The sequence below is a fragment of the Sander vitreus genome, chromosome 13 (assembly GCF_031162955.1).
Source record: "Sander vitreus isolate 19-12246 chromosome 13, sanVit1, whole genome shotgun sequence".
NCBI classification, from domain to species: Eukaryota; Metazoa; Chordata; class Actinopteri; order Perciformes; family Percidae; genus Sander; species Sander vitreus.
The window spans coordinates 6,289,383-6,316,853 of NC_135867.1; the positions used below are offsets into that span (position 1 = coordinate 6,289,383).

General features: G+C 39.6%; 1 protein-coding gene across 1 annotated transcript; it reads left to right on the forward strand.

Annotated features, from left to right (window-relative positions):
- The first annotated feature begins 234 nt into the window (after positions 1 to 234).
- Positions 235 to 25,087, forward strand: rabep1 (rabaptin, RAB GTPase binding effector protein 1). The gene is made up of 18 exons (XM_078266599.1): positions 235 to 394; positions 3,599 to 3,727; positions 3,987 to 4,190; positions 5,595 to 5,755; positions 6,769 to 6,888; positions 7,325 to 7,460; positions 8,367 to 8,545; positions 9,777 to 9,887; positions 10,914 to 11,375; positions 11,747 to 11,851; positions 12,031 to 12,147; positions 14,213 to 14,311; positions 16,318 to 16,458; positions 18,270 to 18,459; positions 22,082 to 22,137; positions 22,966 to 23,064; positions 23,757 to 23,873; positions 24,222 to 25,087. The coding sequence occupies exons 1-18, from the start codon at positions 349 to 351 to the stop codon at positions 24,321 to 24,323; spliced, it is 2,574 nt and encodes an 857-aa protein (XP_078122725.1). The 5' UTR covers positions 235 to 348; the 3' UTR covers positions 24,324 to 25,087.
- The last annotated feature ends 2,384 nt before the right edge of the window (positions 25,088 to 27,471 follow it).

A 27,471-nucleotide genomic window follows, 5' to 3' on the forward strand; every position in this document is an offset into this window, starting at 1 on the left:
ACATTTAGTAAACAGGAAATGGGCAGTTTGCAATCAAAATACTAGCGCAGCGTCGTAATTTTAAGAAATAAAAACATTATTAGGACGTGGCTTTATAACGTAGGCATTGGTTCTAAAATTAGTATTATATTTTAAGTATTTGTATGATATTTGTTCTCGTATTCGTATTGGTTACGACTCAAACAGACGTCGTCGAGCAGTGACATATGGATTTTATTTTGAAAGGTGAAGCAAAAAGCTTACCCCCTCGCTAGCCTAACACTAGTTGTGATGTTAGCCTGTTTTCTTGGACACTCCTAGCGCTTATCCCACTGCCCTGGTAATTTCCTCAACCCCCTTAAGGAAACCATGGCCGAGCAGGCCTCGGGACCCCCTCTGTCGTCCCAACATGACGGTAAATTTGTTGTGTCTGTTGGGTTTTGTGGTGGGACTGTTGAGGGCAGGGTGCACCGAAGCCAACGGCCCTCTCTGCATCCTTGACAACATTAGCTAGCTAGTTAGCATCATCAGGGAGACGTGTCACTGGCTGTCACTGGTATATATTGAACATTTAACACTACGCAGTTGGTGCTTTTAAGAATATCGACTTGAACTAATTTGCGGGAAGTTAAACAGCTTTATATCGCTGAATAGGAGCTGTGATACTGCATCCTAATATCACCAAGCTAATGTTGTTTTCATCTTTACCACTACAAGTTAGCTGGTTAGCTTGTAGCTTAAGCTAGTCTGACTAATTTGATCTATAAGGTCGGCACTAGCCGCTGTTAGCCTGGCCTTGTTAGTCTTTAAATATGGATCATATGGGTTACATCAGTCCAATAAAATGCGCTGTGTATGACCTGCTCACTCGGGGGTTGGACCATAATACAGGAGGTTGATCCTGCAGGAGGTTTCTTCCTCTGGTTCTCAAACAGTGGTCCGAGGACTATCCTGGGGTGCTAAGTGCTCATCTTGCAGGGTTTTATTTTGTAGTCGCACCTACCGGATAACAATTCTGGTTAGTCATTGCTACAATTTGCACCCATAAATGTATTTGATATGAGCAGGTATGGACGTGTTGGTGGCAAATTATGCAATAAGCATAATTGTTGAATGTTTTAAGAAGTTGTATAAGAAGTTATTATTTTGTGCATAGGTACAGTAGGTCAACGAAGATCTTTTCATATGCTTCATTGGGACTAAAGTAAAGTACCTCCCATTTTCCTCCTGCTGTTTCACTGCTGTGGAAACATGAGAAAACCACAAAATAATGTGACTTTCTGGTGGCTTGTTTATGACTGCTGCAAGCATTAGAAAGCAACCTCTGGCAGTCACTCATTGTTGTGTGTGTCAGGGGTTGCAAAATATTTTCATGCCATGTACAATTCAATTTGATTATTTTAAGAGCCCTCTCCAAGAGAGTGTCAGTGTGTGATTTAGTACAGACTGGTATTCAAACAAACCCATACTCCCACACCTGAAATAAAACATTTATGGATGTATGGCCATTTCCATCAATATTTGGAAATGGAGCATGTCGTAATGGTTTAAGCATAGTGTAATACTGGGTATGAGGATGCTTTCAGTTGTTGATCTTCAAAGTCTGATTGACTATAAACGCTCTAAAGGGCCGTTTTTTAAAAACAGCTGCTGGTTTTATTATATCCTACATCCTAATGGATTTAGTTAAACACTTTATGTAAAATTATCTGAAAGATGACTGTGACTGTTGATGCATTGTATAATTGCCGAGTTTCTATTGGTTAGACCTGTGGGTGGATGAAATATTCTTTTGTTTTTCTTCCCTCCTCCCCCCCCCCCAACAGTTAGCTGACTGTATCAATATATGCTTGTGCCATTCAGTGTGAACGATGTAAAACATAAATAATAATAATAAATGTAAAACGTCATCAAGTAAAATAAAAGGTCATTTTTTATCAGGTGATACTGCACTATGTGTCACTCAGGATCAGGATTACAGTATGCAGTTTTGCACATTTCTTTTATTGTTTTTTTTTTTTTAATTTTTTTATATTTCTTACTGTCATTTCTGTATTTATATATATAGGTTAAGTGAGTGTTGTACTTGAGAGCAAAGATTAGCCGGAGTCAAATTCCTTGTTTGTCTATGCAAACCTGGCCAATAAAGCTGATTTGATTCTGATTCTGATAATACTACAAATGCTGAGAGGTAAAGTCAAGTCCGGATCCAAGTGTCTACATTGACCCTATGTAATATGATCCCTAAAGCCTCTTTACTTTTGCTCCAGGCTACTTTTATTCGGTATGTCTTCACTGTTAATTCAGCATACTGATTCTAGATGTTGCGTTACTGCTCGAAAGTGGAGTGAGATTGAGCTTTATCTACATATTTGCACTTTAGCTTAAATGATTGTTGGTTAATTACTGACTTTTTTAACACAGTAAATCATGTGATCTTGGTGCATTCCTGAACTGAATGACTAAGTTGTTCTTACCAGTGTGAAAAACATTTGTTTGGGTAGCCATTGTTTTATAACCATAGACGCTGACTTAAAGTGCAAAAGGGCTTAACATACTACAGTCTGCTAAAATTCACCACAAATCCATGTGAATATGTGTTGAGCTTATGTGGTGATGGAATTTCTCCTTTAGAGTCCGTTCAGCTATCACATGATGGTGGTGGAGTAATGCTGAACCGCTCTGCTGCTTGTGCTAGTAAATGTTTCCATTTGTCTGTCTGTGTTTGAGGGTATCGTCGTTGAAACAGAGAGGAAATAAATAAGATGTAAAGCAACACAAGATGTATGGGGAAAAGAACCTTGTCACTTCAAGCCAGTTTGGAAGACTTTTGTCAGTTTAGGCTTTGGAGTATTTGTCTGGGAAGACTAATAAGTTACCTGACACTGCATGATAATAATGTGTTGGCTTCATGTTAAGACATTTTAGTTTTTGAAAAGATTACCCCCCCCCCCTGCAGTAACTTGAAGGACCCCCTACGGCCTAGCGGGTGGGCTTATTTAACTTTGCTAGTACATTCTGATGCTGTGTTTTCCAGACCTGCTGGGGGTCCACAAGTAAGATCTCAGGGGGTGTGAGATGAATAACAGCAGAGGAAAGCAGTAAAAATGTATACTGAACAATTCTCATGCCTCTAGAAATTATTCAAACAAATCAATCCTGGAATGGATATTTTGTTTTGGAATGTATACTTTTTTTGTTTAGTTTATAAAATGTCAGAGAATAGTGAAAAATGCCCATCACGATCCCCCAGAACCCAAATTCGCATCTACAAATGTCTAGTTTTGTCCCAAAAAATCCTCTTACACCCAAAACTATTTATTTTCCGATCATAGAAGAGGAAGAACAGAAGCACATCCATCACATTTGACAAGCTTGAACCAGAGCGTTTAGCTTGGAAAATTAGTCAACAATTAGTTGTCTATTCTTGCTACTATTTTGTTTGTTATTGTTATTTGATTGTTTACTTATAGTACATTGCAACTGAAGTGCCGTGGTGAATAAAAGTTGAATTTGCACGTTCATGTCTTTTAATTTCAAGTTCTGTTTTTAACTCTATGTGATCAACAGTTGATTAATAACCACAGCCCTGTGTGTTGGTTTGTGTGTGTTCATCCAGAGGTGCTCCAGCAACGAGTGGCCGCTTTGGAGCAGGAGAGGGCCGAGTTCATCAAACTCAAGCAGCAGCTGGAGGCCGAGTTCAACCATAAACGAGCCAAGTTCAAAGAGCTCTACCTGTCCAAGGAAGGTAATAACCATAACCATGCATGCTCACTGGAATTGTACATACTGAACTACTCATAATGTTAGCCCAGCCAGTAACATGAGTAATGTGCAGCTTTTTCTTTATCTGTCCCTCACTGTGCTGTGTTTTTGGCTCTCATGTATGCCTTTTCCCCTTCTCTTGGGTCCCCTTCTTTCTCTGTTTGCACATTTGCCTCCTCCCTCCATCATTAATGTCATCTTTGATCCACCTCGTCCCCCCCCCCCCCCCCCCCCTTCCCCAGAGGAGCTAAAGAGGCAGAACGTGGTGCTAGAGGGCACCCAGGTTGAGCTGAGCACCCTCCAGGCCCAGCTGTCTCAGGCCCGGACCGAGATGGAGACCATTAAAGCGGTAGCCACCGTGTCAGAAAACACCAAGCAGGAAGCCATAGACCAGGTCCGCAGCCAGTGGCAGGAGGATGTGGCCTCGCTGCAGGCCATCATGAAAGGTAAAGCTGCATGTACAGTGCAGTTAAAACCTATTATCCTGATTACATGGTATCATTTAACAAAGAGCACTTTGTTATTAAATACTAGAGATGTTCGGTATCGGCTCCGATACTGCCTAAAATGCTGGTATCGGGAAGTACTGGGGTTTATGCACCGATCAGATACCACGTAATAAAGCCCTAAAGAAAATCTATGTTAAAGTAGTTTATTTATGTTATTTTTCCGTTATAACTGACTGTCAAACTGGATAAAAAAAGAAAGTTCTGTGGCATTCATTGTTTGTGTTTGTTCATGTTTCACAAAAAGTTTAACCTGAGCCAGACCGACAACAAAGATAGAAATCATATCACATCCATACAGGGATAGTAGTATACAGTTGTTAAAACATAATAAAATATATGACACACTGGTATCGGATCGGTACTCAGTATCGGCCGATACGCAAGTTCAGGTATCTGTATTGGGAAGCAAAAAATGGTATTGGACCGTCTCTAGTAAATACACCAGATATCGTAATTGTGCTGTGAAAATGGGACTTATTTACCCTGGCTTTCAACAAGGAGGAAGAAGAGAGAGAGATTTATGCTTACTCAAACATTTTATTTCATATGGCATGAGGAGAGCAGAGAAGTGGCGGAAGAGTGGGAAGAAGGTGGCAGTGACACAGCTGTTAAGTATTGGTAGAACCGTCAAAAACTTTGTTGTAAGTCATTTGCAAAAAGTGTCAGAGAGGTGCCAACATTGTTGTATTCTTCCCCATGAGATTTGCTCCAAGTTGAATTCACCAAATTCTTGTAACTGCACAAACCTGTTGTAAAGTGCTTGTTTCAACCGGATTACTTTATTAATTAAATTTAGCAGTGTTATCAGGAGTCTCAAAAAGAAAAAGAAAAAAATTAATTAAAACAACGGTGAACGGTTAGCTGTACCATGACGGAAGTAAAGAAGGAATGCTTAGATGCATGTAAAAATATCCTATGCAAAGAGTGACCTAAATGGGAGGCAGTCAGTATAGGTAATGTTACCTAGTCGGGTATGATGGATGATTTCTACGTGGACTTGGAAACTGCTTAATTGTGGTAATTTTAGCCATGCTAGTCTTCCAGAGCAAGTCTATACCTGAGTAACACAAACTCCCAACATATAACTGCTTGCATTGTCCATAGCTGATATACTGCAAGTATCCACATGCCTGTCTAAAGGGAATATTCAAGGAAAACTGCAATTGTCTTCAAATAAAAGATTTTAAAAGTAATGAGCCTAATCCTTTCACTATAAAACTACACACAACGAAAACAAAACAGATTTCTGAGGTTGCCCTCTTGACTAAATGATTTGTTACATGTACTGTATATTATATGTTTTCTGTTTTATTGTATGCTTCCTCTCTGTCGTGTGACCAGAAACTGTGTGCGAGTACGAGGTCCAGTTCCACCAGCGTCTGGAGCAGGAGCGAGCCCAGTGGAACCAGTACCGGGAGGCAGTGGAGAGGGAACTGGGTGAGCTGAGACGCCGCCTCACTGAGGGCCAGGAGGAGGAGAACCTGGAGGACGAAATGAAAAAAGTAGGCGCTGTGTGTGTGTGTGTGTGTGTGTGTGTGTGTGTGTGTGTGTGTGTGTGTGTGTGTGTGTGTGTGTGTGTGTGTGTGTATTTGAATGTTTTACAGGAAGTGAAAAGAGTATATTGATACTATTTTTGGACATATCTGACAAAAACAACAGAACTAAAGAATTAAGACAGAAACAGGATTAGAACTACACACGTTTCAATAGTTTTACATGCTTATTTTCTTATTTTTTTTACAGCCACATAAACATGATTTAAAATTCTTACAGAAACACTTTAGTCTGAAAATATTTTCCCATCCAAACATAAGAGAATTGTACTGGTCTTATAAACGTTTTATAACATTTAACAGAACCGTAGTGATGGAGCAACAGGTAGGAAAAAGGCAGAAGCTATGTCATAAAATCCTAATCAGCATCCAAGAAAGGTTTCTAAAGTGGATGCTCCAGAAAAATAAAAAAAACTCTGCGTCAAGAGGAAGGATTAAAGTCAAAAGTAGGAGATGCAGCAAGCTCACCTGCAGGCATACGTCTCACCTTGCTGCAGAGATTATTTTAAAACTTTATTTACACAAAGAAACTTACAAACGTATTACCATTAAACAATAGTAACATGGCAATGTAATCGCTGGAGGTAGTGCAGAGACCATTATAAACAAAAACAAACAAGGCAAGATTAACAAAAAATAAATAAATTGCTGCAGAGATTTACAGGTGTACTCCAGGACGCCGTGACAAAGGTGAAAGAGGCTTTGAACTTAGAGGGCAGTGAAACGCTACTTTGCAGCCTGGTGTTATCTCTTGATGCTTTCTGGGATAGTTTCCTTCTGATTGAATACAACTTTTATTTAAGACCAGTACAGATTTCTTTGTATTTGGTTGGAGAATGTTTACAGACTAAAATGCAGTTTCTGTAAGAATCATGCTACTGCATAAGAAAATGTTAATGTAGTTATTCTGCTGCTGTACACATCTTTACATTTTAACGAGGGAGTGTAAAAACCCTTTAAAGGCCCAGGAGGACGCGGAAAAGCTGCGTTCAGTGGTGATGCCCATGGAGCATGAGATCGCAGCCCTGAAAGCCAAACTGACTACAGCTGAGGACAGGGTGAAGGAGCTAGAGGCCTCTAAGGTTAGTCCGCAGTAAATTGATGATTCAGTGGGGGCAATGGGAGGCGAAGATTATGTTAACTGGGCATGATATTGACCAGGCATGGCAGCTGCTCTTTTCTAAGTGAATTTAATTTTAAGTGGTTCAATATATTACAAGTAGAAAGCCTTTTTACCACTTCAAAATGTAGTCCATGGTATTTAGGACATTATGTCATTGCACAGAAAGACAGAATGTAAAGACACACACACACACACACACACACACACACACACACATACATATATATATACTGCTATACTTTTTGGTTCATTCTTAACTCTCAACCACGTGTCCATGTTATTTCTCAAAATATCCTAATGAGGTCTGTGTACCGAAACATTTACATTAAATATCTCTGATCAAAATATCAAATCAAATAAACCAGAGTTGCATGTTTCTCATTTTTCTTTTACAGGTCAAGGAGCTCAATCATGTTCTTGAGGCTGAGAAATCGTGTCGTACGGACCTGGAGATGTATGTAGCCGTGTTGAACACTCAGAAGTCTGTCCTGCAGGAAGATGCGGAGAAACTACGGAAAGAGCTCCACGAGGGTACTTAGTTATGTTCTTTCTTGAATGTCCTTTTGGTAAATAGAAGATATGCGTGCGTGCGTGCGTGTGTGTGAAAAGTTGGCCTCTTATAAACGGTAGACACATTTACATGCAGTGTTGTTACTGTTTCTAGCACACAGCCTTTCTGTAACAAAGGTGAAAAGTAACCAATTACATTTACTTAAGTACTATAGTAAATGTTGTGGTACTTGTTCTTTAGTCCACTACAATTCAAAATTAACTATAGTACTTTTTACTCCACTATGTATCTGTTAGCTTTCAGATTAAGATTTTACATGAAAACATACATTTATTAAATAAAATAAAATATATTTATTTAAGATTAAACTACTGGTTCCAAGTGTTCAAGACTTGTGAGCCATAAAAAAACAGCAGTACATTTTATATTTATTTTTAATTATTGTTTGAGGCCCGAAGATGTAAAACTATCCAATATTTCACAACAAAAGCAAAGATAGGAGAACATTCCAAAAACGAAAACAAATGTCTGTATCAGAACTTAGTCTTTATTTTTAGATATTTAACTCTTTGGAGGAGCCCTACCCCTAAGTTGGGAACGACTGGACTAAAATGTAAAAGCAACAACAGCTACAACAGTGAAATGCTGCCTATGCGTTGATGCATCAGTATTAAGGAGTAGTTTTACTTTTGATACTTTGAGTACATTTAGCTGATAATATTTCTATACTTATACTTAAGTAGGATTTTGAATGTATGGCTTTCACTTGTAATGGAGTATTTTTACATTATGGTATTGGTACTTTTACTTAAGTAAGTCTGAGTACTTTCACTTTCACCACTGTCTATAAGAATACAACAACCTCAACCTCTTTCCTCTCTCTTTCACCTCACTCTGTCTCTCTCTGCTGCTGTTTGGCATCTCAGTCTGTCACAAGCTGGAGTTGGAGCGGCAGCAGCACAACCAGCTGAAACACACATGGCAGAGAGCCAACGACCAGTTCCTCGAGTCCCAGCGCCTCCTCATGAGGGACATGCAGAGGATAGAGAGCGTGCTGTCCTCAGAACAGCTCCGCCAGGTAGAGGAGATGAAGAAGAAAGACCAGGTATACGCACACAAACACAGACGACACTCCTGTTGTTATGTAAAATAGTTTTTCAGTCTTCAGCCATCAGGTTGAGGTTAAGGTCATTCCCGGTAATAACAGGAAGCTCCACAGTCTGAATCAAGACAAACTGTTTATAACCTCCCACATTGTCAACTGCAGCGCATTACAGCTTTACTATTTCCGTTGTTACCTTTTATAATAAAAGCCCTAGAAATATACACCGCATTGAACGACTTTTCTTTTCCACTTTTTAATGTAACACAATCAGAGGTGCAGATGGGATGAACATAGCGTAACACGTAAATGTGATGTTGTATACAGTGTGACGTATACAGACTAGCTGGTGCCATTGGCACCAACTTATGGGGATGATTTTACATTTAAAAAATCACTGCTTACCACTGAGCATTTCACTAAGAGGCAACTCAACAAAATAGCTTACTACTTATTAATAATACCGGGTGTTTAACTCTGCCTTTATCGTAGCACTGATATTGGGGTTTCTCGTTCATATTTCAATGATTGTTTTGGAAACAAATGCAGTGTGTCCTGTGTTGTTGGTAACGTTAGTCGGGGAGAACCTCATGACCTCTTACCTAGTGAATGTGCATTGTTGTCTGCGGATCCATGCGAGACAGTTGTAATGGGTGGGATGGGTGGTGATGTGGACTGATGCAGGATCTTATTCTGTATTAACTTTACGTGGAGTTTATGTGAAATATGTTATTGTGCTGTATGTGTTTTTCCAATGAATGTTAATTTCTTGTTTCTTAAGTTGTATTGTCCATTTGATTGGACACCAGCTTATATGTTAAGGATAATACACGCTACACATTCGATGCACTCCAATCTAACAGCACTGCAAACTACAACCTCATTAATTAACTTTTTTTGTATTTAAATTAATTTGATGATTTAAAAAAGAACCACATATAACACTGCACAGCAGTGATTACATAGACTGACAATAAAAATCATTGAGGATAAAAACACAATAAAGTTTGAAGGCTTATTTACATTGGGGTCTTCTATATATAGTTAAATAAATGAACACCTCTCTGACAGTGTTGATCAAAACTGAACATTATTATACATTTGTAAAGGTAGAATATATGGCTGAGCTGTTGCATCCGATTTTACATGTTTTACCTAATAAAGTGGATAAATTCAGTAGAGGGAACAATTCCGTGAAAAATGTATGATTGAAACCTTTTTCTCTTCGTCCAAGGAGGAGGATGAGAAAGAGAGACTGATCCAAGTGAAGGAGCTGCAAGAGGAGGATGTGGGAGACAACACCGAGCCTCTTGAGGATTTATTCCTCGGGCTGAGCGTCGAGGAGGTATGAGCATCACGGAATGCGATATGTCCCTCAGAGAGAACAGAGCAGAGCTATTATCGTCTGACGTCGTATTAAATTCCCTTCTGAGTAATGTGAGCTTCAAACAGGCAACATGGCACCTTCACTTTTGTCCTTGTGTATTGTGTTTCTAGCAGCCATGAACTGACACTGCTGTAATTGGTAGAACCAGATCACTGTGGAAACCAGTGATGATTTGAAATGTTTATTTTAGTGACTTTACACTCTACCTTAAACATTTAAAGGACCAGTGTGTAGGATTTAGGGGGATCTATTGGCAGAAATGAAATATAATATTCATAATTATGTTTTGTTAGTAGTGTATAATCACCTGAAACTAAGAATCGATGTATTTTCGTAGCTTAGAATGAGCCCTTCACATCTACATAGGGAGCGGGTCCTCTTCCACGGAGCTCGCTATGTTGCACTGCCCAGTCCTTCCAGAAAAATGAATTTTTTTGTGATTGTTGCGGGCAAAAATCCTTGACTATGCGGCACGTTTTCTTAAAAAATGCGATGGAATATGCGGGATATTTATGCAATTTTATGCGATGAAATTGCGGGAACTTGCAAAAATTGCGGGAACTTGCAAAAGCTGCGGTTTCATCATGGCTTCATCGCGGGGTTTGCAGCTTTTCGATGATGTTCACGTCGCGTAATTACGTCACTTCATAACGTTCCCATGGCAACAGGGGAAAATGGCTGCTCTTGTGTGAAGTAAACGCAACATTTTTCAACTTTCTGCTAAGATATATGTGACTTTTTTGCAACGAAAATGCGGGGATTATGAAATCATGCAAGCCCCGCATATTTTGCGCGGAAATTGGCAATTTATGCGGCGATAGTGCGGCGTATTTGAAAAAATGCGGCCCCCGCATAAATATGCGGACTTTGGCTGATTATGCATTGAATTATGCGATCGCATAATCGCGTTTTTCTGGAGGGACTGACTGCCATGTTTCTACAGTAGCCACCAGAATTTCTCAGGACACTTACTTTCTCTTTCAGCCCCATGCCAACCACAGCAGCCATGGCTCTATGCACTCCTTAGACACTGATGTGGTGGCAGGCAGCCCCGTGGACCCATACAAGGAAAACCTGCGGAGAGTTCAGTCAACAGACAGCCTCGGCTCCTCGCTGTCCGTCCAGCAGGGCCTCGGCGGCCACAACCACAAGGCCAAGTCGGCCAGCCACTTGGACGAGTCGGACTTTGGGCCCTTGGTGGGGGCTGACTGCGGGGTGACGGACAGTAGTTTTGGTGAAACTTCATCCATCAGCTCCATCAAGCTGACGGCGAGCCACTTCCTGCTCACTAAAGACCAGGAGAAAGCCATCAAGGCCATGACGCCCGAGCAGGAGGAGACAGCGTCGCTGCTGTCCAGCATCTCCCATGCACCCGACAGCGCCTACTTATCGCCGGCAGGCTACAGACTCGTCAGCGACAGCGAGTGGAACCTGCTGCAGCAAGAGGTGCATCACTGAGGCTTTTTCTGTTAGAGACGTTTAACTACACTGCTGTGGTTAAATATAGCCTAAATTATTTAATAGTTATAACAGGACATTAAATGTATACAGCACTAGGTAGCATTGAAGGTTTCCTGGGATTTTAAGACGATTACTTTCAGGTATTAGATTACTTTTCCCAGCATTTGCCGCCATAATCTTTTAACATCAGAGCTTTAATTTCTGTTATTGAACATGCCATATAGGTGTCTTAAAAGGTGTTTCTTAAGTAAGAAGTTTCATAAACCCAAATATTCCATTATAGTAGGTGTTAGTCTTCACATTGTCAAATAGATAATATAAGTGTGGTCATGGTATTCTTGTTGGTCTGTCACCAGGTGAAAAATGCGGGCAGGAAGCTTGGCCGACGTTGTGACATGTGCTCCAACTACGAGAAGCAGCTGCAGGCCATCCAAGGACAAGAGGCCGAGACACGAGATCAGGTTTGTGTCTTTGCTGTCGCTTTATTACCTTTTATTACCACAAGAACGATTGTTGACATTAATCTACAGATGCTTTTAAAAGCATGGTGATGTGTGGACTCCGGCAAGAGATCTACATTTTGTAGGATAGTGTTTTGAAAATGTTCATTAGCAGGATTCTCCGTCGCACTGTCTTCCAGGTGAAGAAACTGCAGGTGATGCTACGTCAGGCCAATGATCAGCTGGAAAGAACGATGACTGAGAAACAGAATTTGGAAGATTCGGTCAAAGTCGGCAATGAGGAAACCACTGCAAAGGTTTGGACACAGTTAATGTATCTTTGTGTTATTTCCTTTGGATATCTGGTTTGGTGCTTAATGTCCTATGTGTATAATATGTGACTAACTGTTTGCAGGATATCTGCCTAGATCTAGTGCAGTGACAGAATGTGTTGACTTCCTGAAAATAGACATTAGCTTTATGTAGGTGTATTACCTAAAGTGCGGCTTTGCACCAGCAAATCCACAGTGAGGATTTCTTCTTATCTGGTTTAGTATTTCAATGAGTTACCACAGTGGGAGGAGAGGTGCCGTAGGAGGGAGTCTAACTGGTGATTGAGCAGTGCATTTTAATTTTGGTGACGAGATTCACTGTGTTTTTTTGCATTCCACCATGTGCCTACTTGGACCAGCTTAAATGTTTTTTCATAGGCCTCTCTAAATTCACACAGACTCCTTTTATGTATGATTTGCTTATCTAATTACTCTCTTAACCAGTTATTACATCTAAATGCACAGTAAGAATAAAATGTGTAGAGTTGCAACTAACGATTAATTAAACTATCCGTCAATCTGCTGATTATTCATTACACAAAGATATTAAGTGTATTATCATTAATGACGAAGAAAAGCAGCAAATCCTCACACTTGAGATGCTAAAACCAGAGAATGTTTGATATTTTTGCTTGAAAAATTAATGAAACAAATTAATCAAATAACACATTTATTGCTGATTCATTTTCGGTCTATCGATTAATTGACTAGTTGTATCTAAACTTATGCTGTATGAAACCCCCCCCCCTTTCAGCTGATTACCTCGCTTTACAGCCAGAGAGCAGCAGGTTTGTGTCCCCTCTGCAGTCTCTAATTTCAGTGATTAAATCATGAGCAACTAGACCCAAAATAATAAAAAAAAATAACCACACAAGCTTCAGTCCTCTTTTGCGTTTGAAACTGGCCATTTACATCTTAGTATTCAGCTGTTTTACCCTGCGTTTTTGTTTACGCTCCGGGTCTGTTTTCTTCCTTCTGGCATGCTTAGTGAAGGGTGATCTCCACAGACGTCTGTTTAAGACCGGGTTGGTTTAAGGGCCTTTTTCACGCCTACAGGTCCGAACCAAGGTTAATGTTTTTGTGATATTGTATACATTTGGCTCTCAGTGTCACTAGACCAATGAGATAACAGCATGTCGTTACCTAGCAATGGGAAATAGCTTCCTTGCCACCCTTGATGACGTTTACCTGCGCTGCGCTTTGCTCTGCGCCCTACCTAGCGGTATGCAGAGAGCAAAGTCGCTTATCGTGTGTAGGCGGCTTAAGGATTCAAAACATGTGTATTCCCAAGAGCTGGTTGCCAGGGCAACAGCCAACTCATGACTCATCTTCTTTCTGACTGACAAAACTACAATAGTGCCTGAAGCATCACAATTTTTTTCAGTAGACCTGTGGGTGTGATGATGAGCAGGATGTGGTAGAGCAAAATCATGTTGCTTCAATTTCACGTTGCTGTGACCACAAACAAGTACTTGATATAGAAAAGTATTTGTTGACGGTTAACAGGGTTATTCTGAGATATTGCTACTAAATGCAGCCGTACAACAACGTTTAGCAGAGATGGCATTATTGTTACATGTAAACACAGACAGGGCTGCAGCTAACAACTGTTAACTTATTGTTTTCACAATTGATAGATTAATCATTTGGTTTAATAAATCAGAAAATAGTGAAAAATGCATGTTACAAATTCCTAAAGCCCAAAGTGTTCAAACTGGAGGATTCATGGTTTTTTAATCGTCATTATACAACACAGGATTGCACAATGAAATGTAGTTGTAGCTCCCTCCACACACAGTAAATGTATAAACAATATATTTGAATTGGAACACAACAATATATAATAAAATAAAATGGGATTTCTGGGGTAATACATTTCTATAATAAAAAAAGGAATAATTCAAATACTCATTCGTCGATAACTGGCAACGATTGAAACTTTGAAGCATTCGGCTCAGCCCTACTACTTTTACCAAAGTACAAGATCTGTGTACTTCTTCCACCACTGAGTATTTCTATCCATCTTCTATCTTTTTTTTCTGTGTTGTAGGTGTCCGCTCTCATCCAAAGAGTCCAGGAGTCAGAAACGCTGCTCAGCACACTACAACAGGCCTTCAGTGAAGCAAAAAGGAACACACAGGAACAGATGGTGAGCAGCTTACTCTTCCTGTGTTGCTTGTCCTTGCCAGCTGTGTTTGGATCTTGAGTTCCTTCCTAATGTGAGAGTCTGCTAACGCTGGCGAGACTTTAGCCCTTTAAATAAGCTTATCAGTTTTTTTGTTTTGACAGCAGTGCTGTAGCGCTGTTATCGGACAGGCAGCTAAACTGAATTGCTGCCTGTTTGTGTTTTGGATTTACTTTTCTCTGCCTCTGTTGCAGTAATATCACTGTTCCTTCCTACCACAAATATTTGCTGAGAAGGTGGAGATGGAAAATTATGTTAAATATGTACAAATGTTGCTCATCCACTACAACAGGAAATTACAGATGTATTCACGGTACATCTCTATATAAAAAATTATAATAAATTACTGTGTTAAAAGTCCCATATTGTAAAAAAATATTTGTCTTTTTTTAATGTAAAGCAGGTCGAGGTGCTATACTGTATAAATACTGTGAAAGTATCAACATGCTCAACCACAGTGAAATGCACACAGCCAGTATTTAGAAACTGTTTCTTTAATCAAGCCGTAAGGACTTCTGTACAGTTGTAATGTCACAGCTATACTATATATTCAGACAGACAGTATGAGAAAAATAATGTGTTTTGAACATTAAAGCATGAAAACATATTGTAGTAGAAGCCCAAAATACAAGTACAGTATAAACCTGAAAATGAGCATGATATGGGACCTGTAAGTGCTATAAAATCAAGATTTACTTGAAAAGAATTGCCATATGCATTGCAAAGTAAAGTGTAAAATGTAAGTAAGTAATACATTGTGAAAATGCCCATCACAAGCTTTGAGAATTCAAGGTGACATCTTTGATTGTCTTATTTTGTCCAACCAACATTCCTAAACCAAAAGATATTTAATTTAAAATAATAAGTACATCCACCGATGTGTCTTCAAAGTCTTTGCAGACAAAGTTGTCTGTCAGAAAAATAAGACATTTTTGTTTCTGCATGTGGCTTTGATCTAAAGAAATATGGCAGTGTTTCCTCTATGTTGATAGCATAGTGGCGGTCCGCCACGGTAAAATTTCCAGCACCACGGTATCAGAAATAGGGCAGACGCACAACAGGGTTTCCGCTATGTACACCGCGCACCACCGCTCCTTCAGCTGTTTATGAAAAGTCATAAAGTCGTAGCGCCGTCTGCTCTACTGAACTCAAGCGAACTGTCATCCGCTCTCTCTCCCCCTAGGGTGAGCAGAGCAACTGGAACAGTGACAGGACGTCATCACTCGCGAAGTTATGGCAACCAAATAAACAACAGGGCGAGTACTACTTCACTCAATAAGTGATTAACAGCGACGAAAGCCGCGACATGAAATCCGCACTCACACCCGTGAAATATGACAGCTACAGTTTATTGGAAAATAGCATTGTGATGAATTTACTGTCCCAGACCCCAATTTAATCAGACCCCAGATGAGACAAGAAGCTAACGTTAGCCACGCTGCTGTGACGGCCCCTCCTATCTCTGACTCTCCGCTGCAGGAGTCTGTGTGTATTCCTCTGACACGCTGTAGTAACGTTACAGATATAAAACCGTTTTCCAGGTTAGTGGGGGTGCATACCACTCAAAACCAATATGAAAAATGTAGCTAGTAATGTTCACTCAGCGTTTTTGTTTTGTTGTTAAACTGTGTGTAAAATGAGTGGTGACGTTAAATCACCCTACGGTACCGTCTATTTTCTGGATGGTTTCAAGGTAACGGTCGGTAGCTTACATTAGCAGATAAGCCCGTAGTCTGACGTCCAACACCCCCGCCACCGCTCTAGCGGAAACACTGTATGGGTCTTCATATTGTCATGAATTCAGTCATAATGTTACACAGAGCAGAATGATGGCCCTGTAGAGAATCAGATGGCTGGTGAGTCACTCATCATCACCACGTGGGGAAGTGCTGCTGGTTCCTGGTTTCCACCAAGGGAAAGAAGCTTATACACGATTAGATCGAGTGATTTATACTGTTTATGTGTTTCAGGTGGTGCTGGTGAAGTCGAGGGAGCAGGTGGCAGATGAACTTAGCCGACTGCAGAGAGACAACGAGAGCCTGCAGGGAAAACACAGGCTGCACGTAGAACTGCAGCAACAAGAGGACTTCCAGATGCCCAACACTGTGCAAGTATGTGAAGCCCAAACTCAACGTAGGCACCAGTAGTAGGGCTGGGCTCTAAAACTGTCAAGTACCACATATTTTGGTAAAGTTGTATTTAAAATGAGACCCCTGGCTTTAATGATGGACAGTACAGAGACCACCGAGAATGGAGCACAGATATGGAGACTTGGACAGCTGACCAATTAGAGCAGACTGGGCTTTTTCAGAAGGGGGCTCTTAAAGAGACAGGTGCTACAACAGAGCATCTGAGACATAGGGTGAATACAGGTGCAGCAGCCATGGGCAGTATGAGAAAATGAGCAGTGTTTTTTTTATCATTACAGCATGTAAACATGTTCTAGTAGAAAAGAAATACAAGTATGAACCTGAAAATTAGCATGATAGGTCCTCTTTAAAACTTCCACAGTGTGAGCAGTGGTGTCCCCATGCATGTCACATGAGAGTAGGGACACCAAATTATAACAAGATATTCCCTGCACTGTAGCTATTATGTTTGTTTGTAGCTATTATGTTTGTAGGACGTCACAGGGGTTGGTCTGACAACAATCATTGTCTATTTATACACCTGTGCACCTGCATGGCGGAAGCTGGAGAGGGTGTGAGTTTGGGTTCTTGCATTTTCTGTTGATTAAATATAGCGACTTCTTTGAAACCACCATATGCCGCTGAGAGACTGAGTCAGGGAACAATCAACACCTGTGTGACGTGCCGTTTGAATGATCCAGTTCCACTCCATAATATGCGTTTGAAGAGTTATTGTCCATAAAACTAAAACTAAAAAATCCTGTAGCATGAAAAATACTGTTTGTGAAGGTGAACGTGGGTTTGCCTTTGCCGTGAAACTTGCGGTCAACCGAAAATGCAGGAACCCAAACTCACCCCCTCTCTAGCCACTGCTCATTTTGAACTTTCTGACAAGGTGAGAATATCACTTTTAATTTTTCAACTACTAGAATTTGAATACTATCTGGATTGTGTTGCACCAGATATTCTTATATCCATTACTACATTTGTGTGTAAAATATTTCCTAACGTCTTCGTTAGTGATTTACTAAATGGTGTTGCACCATTAAAACTTAATTAGCAACTTAGCTGCAACATATCTTACAAATATTAACAGATTAAGACGCCAAGTGATATAACTGCCAATCCTTTGTATGTTTTATTTATTCATGCATGGAGAAATAGGTGTTTTAGAATTATTAGTATTCAACATTTAATTTGCTCAACATTTACAACTCATTGTGTCAGGGCTGGCCTTATTCAAATGTGCTGCATTTTTTTATGCTGGGGTAAAGTTGGTCTAAATGCGACCGTAGTCTCTATATATATATATATATATATACTATCTATATATACACACACACTACTGGTCAAAGTAGAAGAGTGGAATGGAAATTTCTAAGTGACCCCAAACTTTTGGCCAGGTGTATGTGTAATATGTAAATACAAATAGTGTAAATAAATGTAAACAAGTAGTGCAATAAACAACAGTTATCTTAGTTTAGAAGTTTTCATATAAATATACAGACATTTTCCAGCTTCATCTTCACCAGATATTTAGATAAGAGAAAATACAGCTGTATGTATCCAGAGGGAAATTGTTGTGCAGCTGCAACAGTTGTAGTACAAAGTAGGAAAGAGTGCAAATAGAAACAATTAAAGATGATCAAACAGGTGCAAAAACCAAATGTAAGAAACTCACAGCTCTGTCTGCAAGTTCTTCCTTATTAATTTCCTTTTGTCTTAACAAATGGTGCTATATGATGATGATTCCCCCACATTGATGCCTGTAATGTAGCTTCATTCTTCTTCAGGAGCTTCATGGCCTTGTGCTGCTGTTACGTGAGGACCTGGTGGCGTTACGGACGTCCGCCGATCACATGGAAGAGAAGCTGAAAGCTGAGATTCTGTTTCTGAAGGAGCAGAACCAGGCGGAGCAGTGTCTGAAGGAGAACCTGGAGGAAACTCTGCAGCTGGAGATTGAGGGCTGTAAGGAGGAGATAGGTAAGACTCACATGGTCAAGTGTCCAGTTAGATCATGGATTAACCTTTGATCAGTTATATGGTAGATAACTAAACATTCATTTTTAGTAAACAATCTGCACAACTCAACAAATGAATACATTGTTCACCCAAAAGTACTCACCTCCCTAGGCTCTCTGTGGTCCCAGAAAAGGTTTTCTAACAAATGGCGTTAAAGGGATAGTTCAGATCTTTTGATGTGGGGTTGTATAAGGGTACTTTTCCATAGTCAGTTTATTACCTACAGTAGATGGCGGTCGGCACGTTCCCAGTTTGGAGAAGCAGGAAGGAGACACGAAAGTCACACAATAACACAAGAAAATGGCTGAAAAACATTTAGAAAATTTCTGTGCAGCATAATCCAAGTGTCTTGTATCAATTTGTGGGCTCATGGAAATTCAATTATTCAAACACAACTATTTTTGATAAACTATGCCTAAACTAAGCTTAGCTTTTCCCGTGAAAGAATTTGTTGTGTGCATGCGGACAATCCGAAAATGCTTTGTTAAGCAATAGTTTAGCAAAAATTGTTGTGTTTGGATTTCCACGAGCCTAAGGACTTGAGTACTAAATACAGTTTATATTGTTTTTGGGTGACCTATTCCTTTCACTTCTGTGGGGATGGTTCCAGCATACTTTTTTTTCGTTTTCTGGTCATTTTTTACAATCTCTTCTGTTTCTGCTTTTGTTTCTTCTCCATTGATACCATCATTTAGACATCTTGGAAGGTATGACAAACACTTTGAACAAGTTCATTTTAAGTGTGTGTGTGTGTGTGTGTGTGTGTGTGTGTGAGGTCATAGCTGTCAGACTAATAAATAACTGTAGCGAGTCTACAACATTAAAAATGTTTTGAAATGTCTTGGAATGGCTAAAATGTGCATTAATAGATAATTCACCTCACTGAATGTTGTCCTGCCCCACAGATTGTTCATTACACGTTTCACTGTAGTTATATCAAGTATGTTTGCGTGTTCTGTTGATAAGTAACACTCTTGTTCTTAGTGAAATGTGTACACTTACCCAATGTGTGATGAAAGATTTGGCGTCCAGATCGTCTGTTTTTGGTTAATAGTTCTGTCTCGTGTAACATTAACACAATGTTTAAACTAACATTACGTAACAGTCTTACAATTATTTATGTTTTTATGATCAATTTTTTATTATTTTTATATTTTTGAACATACAGAACAAACAACTACAATCAAACGAGAACCAAAACCCTCTCCCACCCCCCACCCTCTGCCGTCTCGGGGAAAACAAAACAAACCAATATACAAGAAAACAAAAATCACACCTTGCCTAGTCCCTCTCCTCTAATTCTTGTGGTGTTGAGGTCTTTAGGACTGATACTTGTGCTGCTGCATTTTTTCATAGGTCTATAGTCGATGACTTGGCTTTGTTAATCCTCGCTGTAGAGAGCTCCAGCATAATTATATCTAGGAAGTACGCCGACCACTGTTTTATACAAAGCGAGTGAGGGGGGAGCCAGCATTATGCTATCATTTTCTTGGTTGCGGTTGAGCCGGCTAGCCAAATGTTCTTCTGTCTCCCAAGCAGATGTAATTTAGAGTCCTCATTAAGTAACAAAACAATCGGGTCAGTAGGAATTCAACATCCTATCACATCAGATATTATTTATTTGTTTTATTCCAAAACTCATGCACCTGTTCACACTCCCAGACCATGTGTAGGAAAGTTCCAGTTTGTTCAGAACATTGTTTCACGCAGAACGTGAAATAGGGAATAGAAATGACTTTAGAGATGTATCTCTTCTGAGGAGTCCAATATGTCCTTTGACATATGTTGAAGTGGATCTGTTGGTGATTTGAGTTCTTGGAACAATGGGAAATGTTGTCCCAAACTGTCTCCCAATTAATTACGTTCCCCTCAGGGCTCAGCTCTCGCTCCCATTTCTTTACTATTGGGAGTTGCCACTTACAATGCCATGATTATTTTTCCAATTTATTTAAATCAATTAAGCCTGTCAATTTATGTGGTTAAAACAAATGTGAAAAAGCCCATCACAAGTTCTGCGAGCACAAAGTAACATCTTCCAGAATATCTACATTTCTTGAAAAGACTACATTTTATTTACAAAAATCTTAAATATTTTTACTTGCCTGCTATAAACACTGTCACTACTGCCAGCTACAGCAGCTACCAAGCATATCGAAAATTGAGATTTTTGTAAAAAGTTAGATTTCCATGTGTTGTTTTTATTATAAAGCAGGTCAAGGTGCTAAATACTGTGATGAAAGTATCAAAATGCTTAATTCACAGAGTAATGCGCGCAGCTCTTCAGCTGCAATGACGGTGCAGAGACTCCGAGACACATTAATGTTAGAGCATATAACATGTTCTAGTAGAAAACCATAATACAAGTATGAAACTGAAAATGAGCATGTTATGGGACCTTTAATAACCTTGAATGAATGAATTATTTTTAATTGGTTAATCCATCCATCCATTTTATGCCACTAATCTGGGTTTAGGTTGCATTAATTACATTTTTTCATTCGCAACTATTACATACTGCTGTGATGTACTGAAAAATATGATATTATAATAATAGATAATTCTACTACTGACTTTCCATCATACTTTCATACTTTAACTGCTATGACAGGTAAAACAGGTATTAATTAAATTCTATGTGGTGTTAAAAACGTCTAAAAAAAAAATCTTAAATTTTACTTGGTGAACCCCGTAGAAGCCTTGTCTTTGGATCTCTGTATTTAGTAATATTATCATTTAAATTATATGTAATATAAAATACGGAAAATCTGAAAAGTTTCACGTTTTAGAAGCTGGGTCCAGAGAATTTGCAATTTTTATATAACGTGTTGCTTATCAAAATTGTTCAAATTGTTTAAGCTCTAGTTTAATCCTAGAAAACTCGTTGCTGGTTCAAGTCCCCATACAGACCAAAGTATGGTGGTGGACTGGTAGCTGTAGAGGTGCCAGTTCACCACCTGGGCACTGCCAAGGTGCTCTTGAGCAAGGCACCGAACCCCCAACTGCTCAGGGCGCCTTTCCATGGGCAGCCCCCTCACTCTGACATTTCTCCATTAGTGCATGTATAGGTACTGAGCATGTGTGTATAATTCAGGCCTGTGTGTAATGTGTGTAATAACAACAGAGTGAAAAACATTGTAATTTCCCCTTGCGGAATTAATAAAGTATACATTATCATTAACATTATTCACACCTGACAGATGTACCAGAGACACAGAGATGATTTTGATACCAGTTCTCTCCTCTTTTAAAGTGACCAATGAGCCGAGCTCCCAAAAAGATCAATGTAGCCAATAAATGTCGGGGTGTTTCCTGTTGGTGTTTGTGTCCAACCCTGGCTTGAAGGCTCAGCCAGTCTATTAGCGTTTAGGGTTTATCGTGTAGATCTCTTACTCTGTGTTTTACACAAGCCAAACACTCTTTCAGCAAGACTCTTTTCCTTCATTAAAGGTGCAGCTTTATTGCATTATTCATGTAATGCCAAATAATTGTCAAGAGACTATGTAATGATTCAAGAGAGAATATCGTTTGAGATTCAGATGAGTTCTGTACAGTATGATCCTCTAATGATGTCTCCCTCCCACAGCATCTTTCTCCAGTCTGAAGACGGAGCTGGAGCGAATAAAGGTGGAGAAGGAACAGGTACTTACTCTATGTTACGACGTATTACGTAAAAATGAGTCCCTTACTGAGCTTTCTCTAATGTACATGCCTGTGAAAAGACTGTGTAATTTACACATCTATAAAATGCAACTCATTGTGGGATTGTTTTTATACTGTACATGCTGTGGATTTTTTTTTTCAAGTCGTTGTGGGGAACCTTTGAGAGCACTAATATAGAGCATACATTCCAGACACTTAACTAAAATGGAGTAGTGGAGTGATGTTGGACACTGCTGAAAATATTGGAGCATTTAGCAGCTAAAGAGCCAGATATTTCTCTCAGGAGTTAATGGAAACCAAACATGTAGCCGAGAGAAGATTGAATATTTCACTCAGGTTGACAGAAACACGACTCGAGATGAATGCTAATGAAGCGCCGTGCCTGCTAGATGTGTGAAGTGACAACTGTTTGCTAACACGTTCAATAGCTTTATAATGTGATACATTAAAGCTATAGTGCGTGGTTTCTGCTGCCCCCATGAGGAATTCTAAGTAATGACAACAAAACTGTCGGCGCGTCCACATGATGCAAGCCTTCCGTGATCACGCACCGCGGGAAACCCAAGTTTCTGTGCGGGAAAGTCACCGGACGCCACAAACTTCTGAACATAGTCATACTGAGAAATACAGAGAGAGTTGTTTGGAGCTGATAGTCTTTGTATTAGCTTTGTAGCAACTTATTTTGAAAACATAATCTCCTTTGATCCCTCTCCATCACTTCAGTTGTAGACTCTGTGAAAATGTATTATCTGCTGTACTTCTATGTACTATTAATATATATTACCTACATATTTGTTGTTTATGTAGTTGCAGAGCAGTCTGGCAGAGAAGACTGAGACACTGGAAAGTATCCAGGGCCTGAGGATCCGCCTGGAGCATCAGCTCAGAGAGCTCACCACTGCAAAGGTCAGTCTCATGTACAGACATATTCCTGTAAACCTCCCACACCAAACTCTACCCAAAATGTGACCAATAATATCAGAGCATAGCAGATATTTCGCCCTGATATATATCTAAAGACAGCATGTTGCGGCTGTAAGCAGTCCAACATAGTGCTGCCGCGAGGGACTAAACACTGAGATATGCATAAACACACTGTGACGCGCTCAAGATTGTTTTGCAATGATTTATTTCTCCACACGTTAAATACAACTAGTACTGCATTTACCACATGTGAATTTACTTTAGTGAGTCGAAATAAGTGTGTTCTTCTGCACAAGCCGCGATGAACAACCTACAAATAAGTGCACAATATAATAATCAATAAATAATATAAATGAGACCATAAACATACAGTATGTGGCAGGATGGCGGATGTCCTTATTGAAATTGAAGACGTATGTTAGATGAAGTTGAGCATGATTATATACAGTATTTAAATATTTTAAAAACTGCTCTGTGATGACACTGAATCATTAATTCAGACACTAAAGCTATATCATTTTAAATTATTCAGGAAATGTGTGTCAGTTAAATATTTATCTCACTTCTTATGTAATGTTGAAGATTTTTTTATCGCAATGTATTGGCTCCATTTAGCCTGTCTAATCTAATCCTGTGTGTGTGTGTGTGTGTGTGTGTGTGTGTTTTAACTGTAGAGTGCACTAGAGAATCAGGTGTTTGATGAGAAAGACAAAGCTCAGCGGCTGCAAACAGAGCTGGATGTCAGTGAGCAGGTGCAGAAGGACTTTGTCAAACTTTCTCAGACCCTTCAGGTAAGGAGGAGTTGTCTATTTATGGGACAGTATCATGTAAAAAATATTTAAAGGCTGATATTTTCTATATTGTCAACAAATCCCATTAAAACTACCCACTAACATGTTTTGTGTAATATATCTTCTTCCTCTGTAGATCTCCATTGTTGTCCAAAAACTATGAAAAGCACATCAATGAGCCACACTAGTCCTGTTTCCATTTACTTATTTTTAGTAAACAAAACTGAAACTGTAGAAGTAGCTGAGACAGAAACTGATTTTGATTGTTTTTGTGTTTGGATCAATCAATCAATCAATCAATCAATCAATCAATCAATCAATCAATCAATCACTTGTCTGTGTCTGCAGGTACAGCTGGAGCGAATACGACAGGCGGACTCCTTGGATCGAATCAAAGTCATCCTCAATGACACCAACTTGACTGACATCAACCAGCTTCCAGATACATGATGCCACTGAATGAAAACTGCCTTCAGTTGCATTCCCCCTTCTTTCTCTTATCACTGGCCCCATTAACATTATTGATCCAACCCTTCCCCCTCCTCCCCCCCCCCTCCCCCATAACCACCACAGACGAAGAGTTTGGAGGGACTGACATGGCATGAGGAGCCTCTTTGTGTACCATTAAGAGTCTTGGAACACATGGATAGAATAATGAAGAAGAACACTACTAAAAAAAAAAATGTAAATAACTAAATGTGTGACTATGAACAGAGGGAGTCCATCTTCCTGTGGGTCTGTCTGTGTCTTGTTTCTACTGTAGATATATGACCGTCTGTATTAGCTCAACCAAAAAAAAGGTTTGTCGTCTTCTAAAAGCACTTTTCATCTGCAACTTCTCTTTCCAGGTAAATATAGAAAACAGGATGCATAACTTTTCTCCTCCTTGTTCTCAAAGCGGGTGATAATCGCTTCCTTGTTCCACTTACTTGTTCGCCCCCCTCCCCACCCCACTCACACCTTTTTGGCTATTTTTCTGTGACATTTTCCACCTCGGTCTTGTCATTTAACCCTGTGACAAAGACATGAAGGAGATTCATGGAAAATACTTGCACGTAACTTAACCGAGATGAAAAAAGCAACACCATTTGAGCAATACCCTCCATTTCTGAAACATCCTCGACTGTATCTTGCTTCGTTCTTGTTCTTAACGTCTCACAGAAGTCTTTTTCTTCTTGTTATTTAAAGCTGCTGAAATACAGTGAAGAAACATTCATGTCTTGTATCAAAGTTTTATTTTTCACACTTGTTTCTTGCTGTTAAAGACACAGTTCACAGTGAAGAAATGGTTTGGTGAAGAAGTTAAAATGGAAAATAATGAATTTTAATACACACTTTGCTCCTTTTTATTAATTTATTTTTTGAGTTTCTTGATGTAATTCTAAAGCTCTTAAATTACAGCGAGCAGTTTTTTGATTATAATGGAAGCGCTCGCTATCACAACACTGGCACATGGTGTTTCTCTTCTGTCGTAGCAGTAAGAGGCAGTCAGCTGGTAGGGGGACGCCTTATTTAAGGACACTTTCAGATGGTGGGAGAAAAACTAACCTATCAAGCCACCCTGCTACTTTCAGTGGATAACATACCAACTAAAGGACAGCTTTACTTTATAGTCTGTCTACGAGGTTCATTTATCACTACGAGAAATTCTGTTATCTTTGAGGCTACTAAGGGATTTATTTAAAGTAATAATCTTGAAAATGTCCATTTAAATGTCAGTTAAGTCACTATCTAACTCATTGGAACATCCTGAAGACTAAAGCTACAAGTATGCTTCATCGGAGCTGCTTGTCAGATAGTCGGATAGCTTCAGAAAACCTCCTCCCCCTCACACCTTTCTGTTTCTGACCATTTCTGTAACTTTCTGACAATCCGACATTCAACCTAGTACTGTCACTTTTAAAGCAACACTAGAGAACTTTTCCCACTTTGGTCCCCCTACAGGTTGTCTCCTTGGAACTACAGCTCGCGCTACCCGATCTGGCAAACTTGCATAATGTAATGGACAATTCCGCTTCCAACCTGTAGGGGGACCGAAGCGGGGAAAGTTACATAGTGCTGCTTTAATGTCAACAACTGAATAAAACACCATGAATGCCTTCCAGGAAAAAAAATAACATGTCGTACGAAAAAGTTCTTTTCTACTATAACCAGAAGTTTATTTTAACGCCTAAGTATGCTAAAAGTAAACTAGGTTATACGACATCATCCGACCACACCTAAAAGGCTTTACACTTTACACAAATAGCTACACTTAGAAGAACTGCTTGAATCGTTGTACTCGCAACCACTTACAAATGGGGATATAGTGAGAATTTTCAGATGGTTCGTTGACCCTATTCATGGTGTTTCACTTGGTTGTTTACATGAAAAGGTAGTTGTGTGAAGAAGGGAGCTTGATAGAAACCATGGCTTCCTTTACACCTTCACACACCTGGCCAATGGCTGCATTAAGAGGCCGTGATTGTACCCTGGAAATCCAGAGTTCTCACGAGAGTACAATTTGAATTTGCTCAGTGAGTCACTCTGGCATCAAGTAATGACGCTCATTAACTATGCCCTTGTAGCGAGCTGCACCAATCACATCGGTGTATCTGATATAGGCGGGCCAGAGGCGAGCTAAACAGATGACGACTGTTTAATCTACCAGTTAGCTCCGCTGGTAGCTAAGCGTATGGGGCTCTGGTTACGTCATCCCGTGTATTGTTGTGATTGGTCGTAGTGTTATCCAATTGCGTGCAGTGAGATTTTCAAATGCATGCTTGGTGCCGCCCCTCGAATTGGGCCATTTTCATTACTCGATGCCAGACCCTTAAATCTTTCAAATTTGGGTCTGGATTTCCAGGCTACCGTGATTGTCTATTTTTCGGAAAGTTGCTGAAATTGTCTGATGCAGATTGAAAAGTGGGTATGAGACGCTCTTGGACGATCGCTTCGTTTGAAGCATACAGAAGCCTTCACCCATACTGAAAATGAACAATTGTGCTTTTTAATAATTCAAATTGAATGCAGTTGTTTATTAAGAGAAGGATTTTGACCACAGCCAGGCCGGGGCAGGCAGGATTACACAGGTAGCCTTCTTTAGGTCGAAGGGATGCTCATTCCCTCCAAAACCTTTATTTTCTGATGGAATAAATAAATGCAAGATGAATAATAGGACGTTAAATGGGGTGCCATGTTTTTTAATTGGTCTAAGTAGGTGGCTTCATGTGCTGTGTCAGGTTTTATTACATATTTGATCAATTTAATACTTAAAAATGTTAAACAACATTCACTAAACTACTTTCTAATGTGCAGACGGAACAAATATCTGATTTTGACAAACTCAATTAATACATTTTAATTAGGAATTGGCAGTCATGCTCGCCTTTGAATAAAGGTTGCGACTCAATGTTCTGCACTCACTTTAAATGGTTAATACTGCAAATATGGATTTTATGGAAAATATGACGTGACATGTTAAAATAAATATTCCAGAAATGGAGGGAAGTATTTGCGATTAAAACAATATATACATAATCATGCACCCAGCAGCTTTGTATGGTGTAAGGACATGTTGATCGCTCTTTTGTTTTGTTTTGTCTTGCATGTATTGCAT

Bases quoted from the DNA above. Each gene is read 5' to 3' on its own strand.
- rabep1 (XM_078266599.1), top strand. From the start codon at position 349: ATGGCCGAGCAGGCCTCGGGACCCCCTCTGTCGTCCCAACATGACG. The intron at 14,312-16,317 runs GTGAGCAGCTTA...TATGTGTTTCAG, and splicing joins GGAACACACAGGAACAGATG to GTGGTGCTGGTGAAGTCGAG. The intron at 18,460-22,081 runs GTAAGACTCACA...TCCCTCCCACAG, and splicing joins GGGCTGTAAGGAGGAGATAG to CATCTTTCTCCAGTCTGAAG.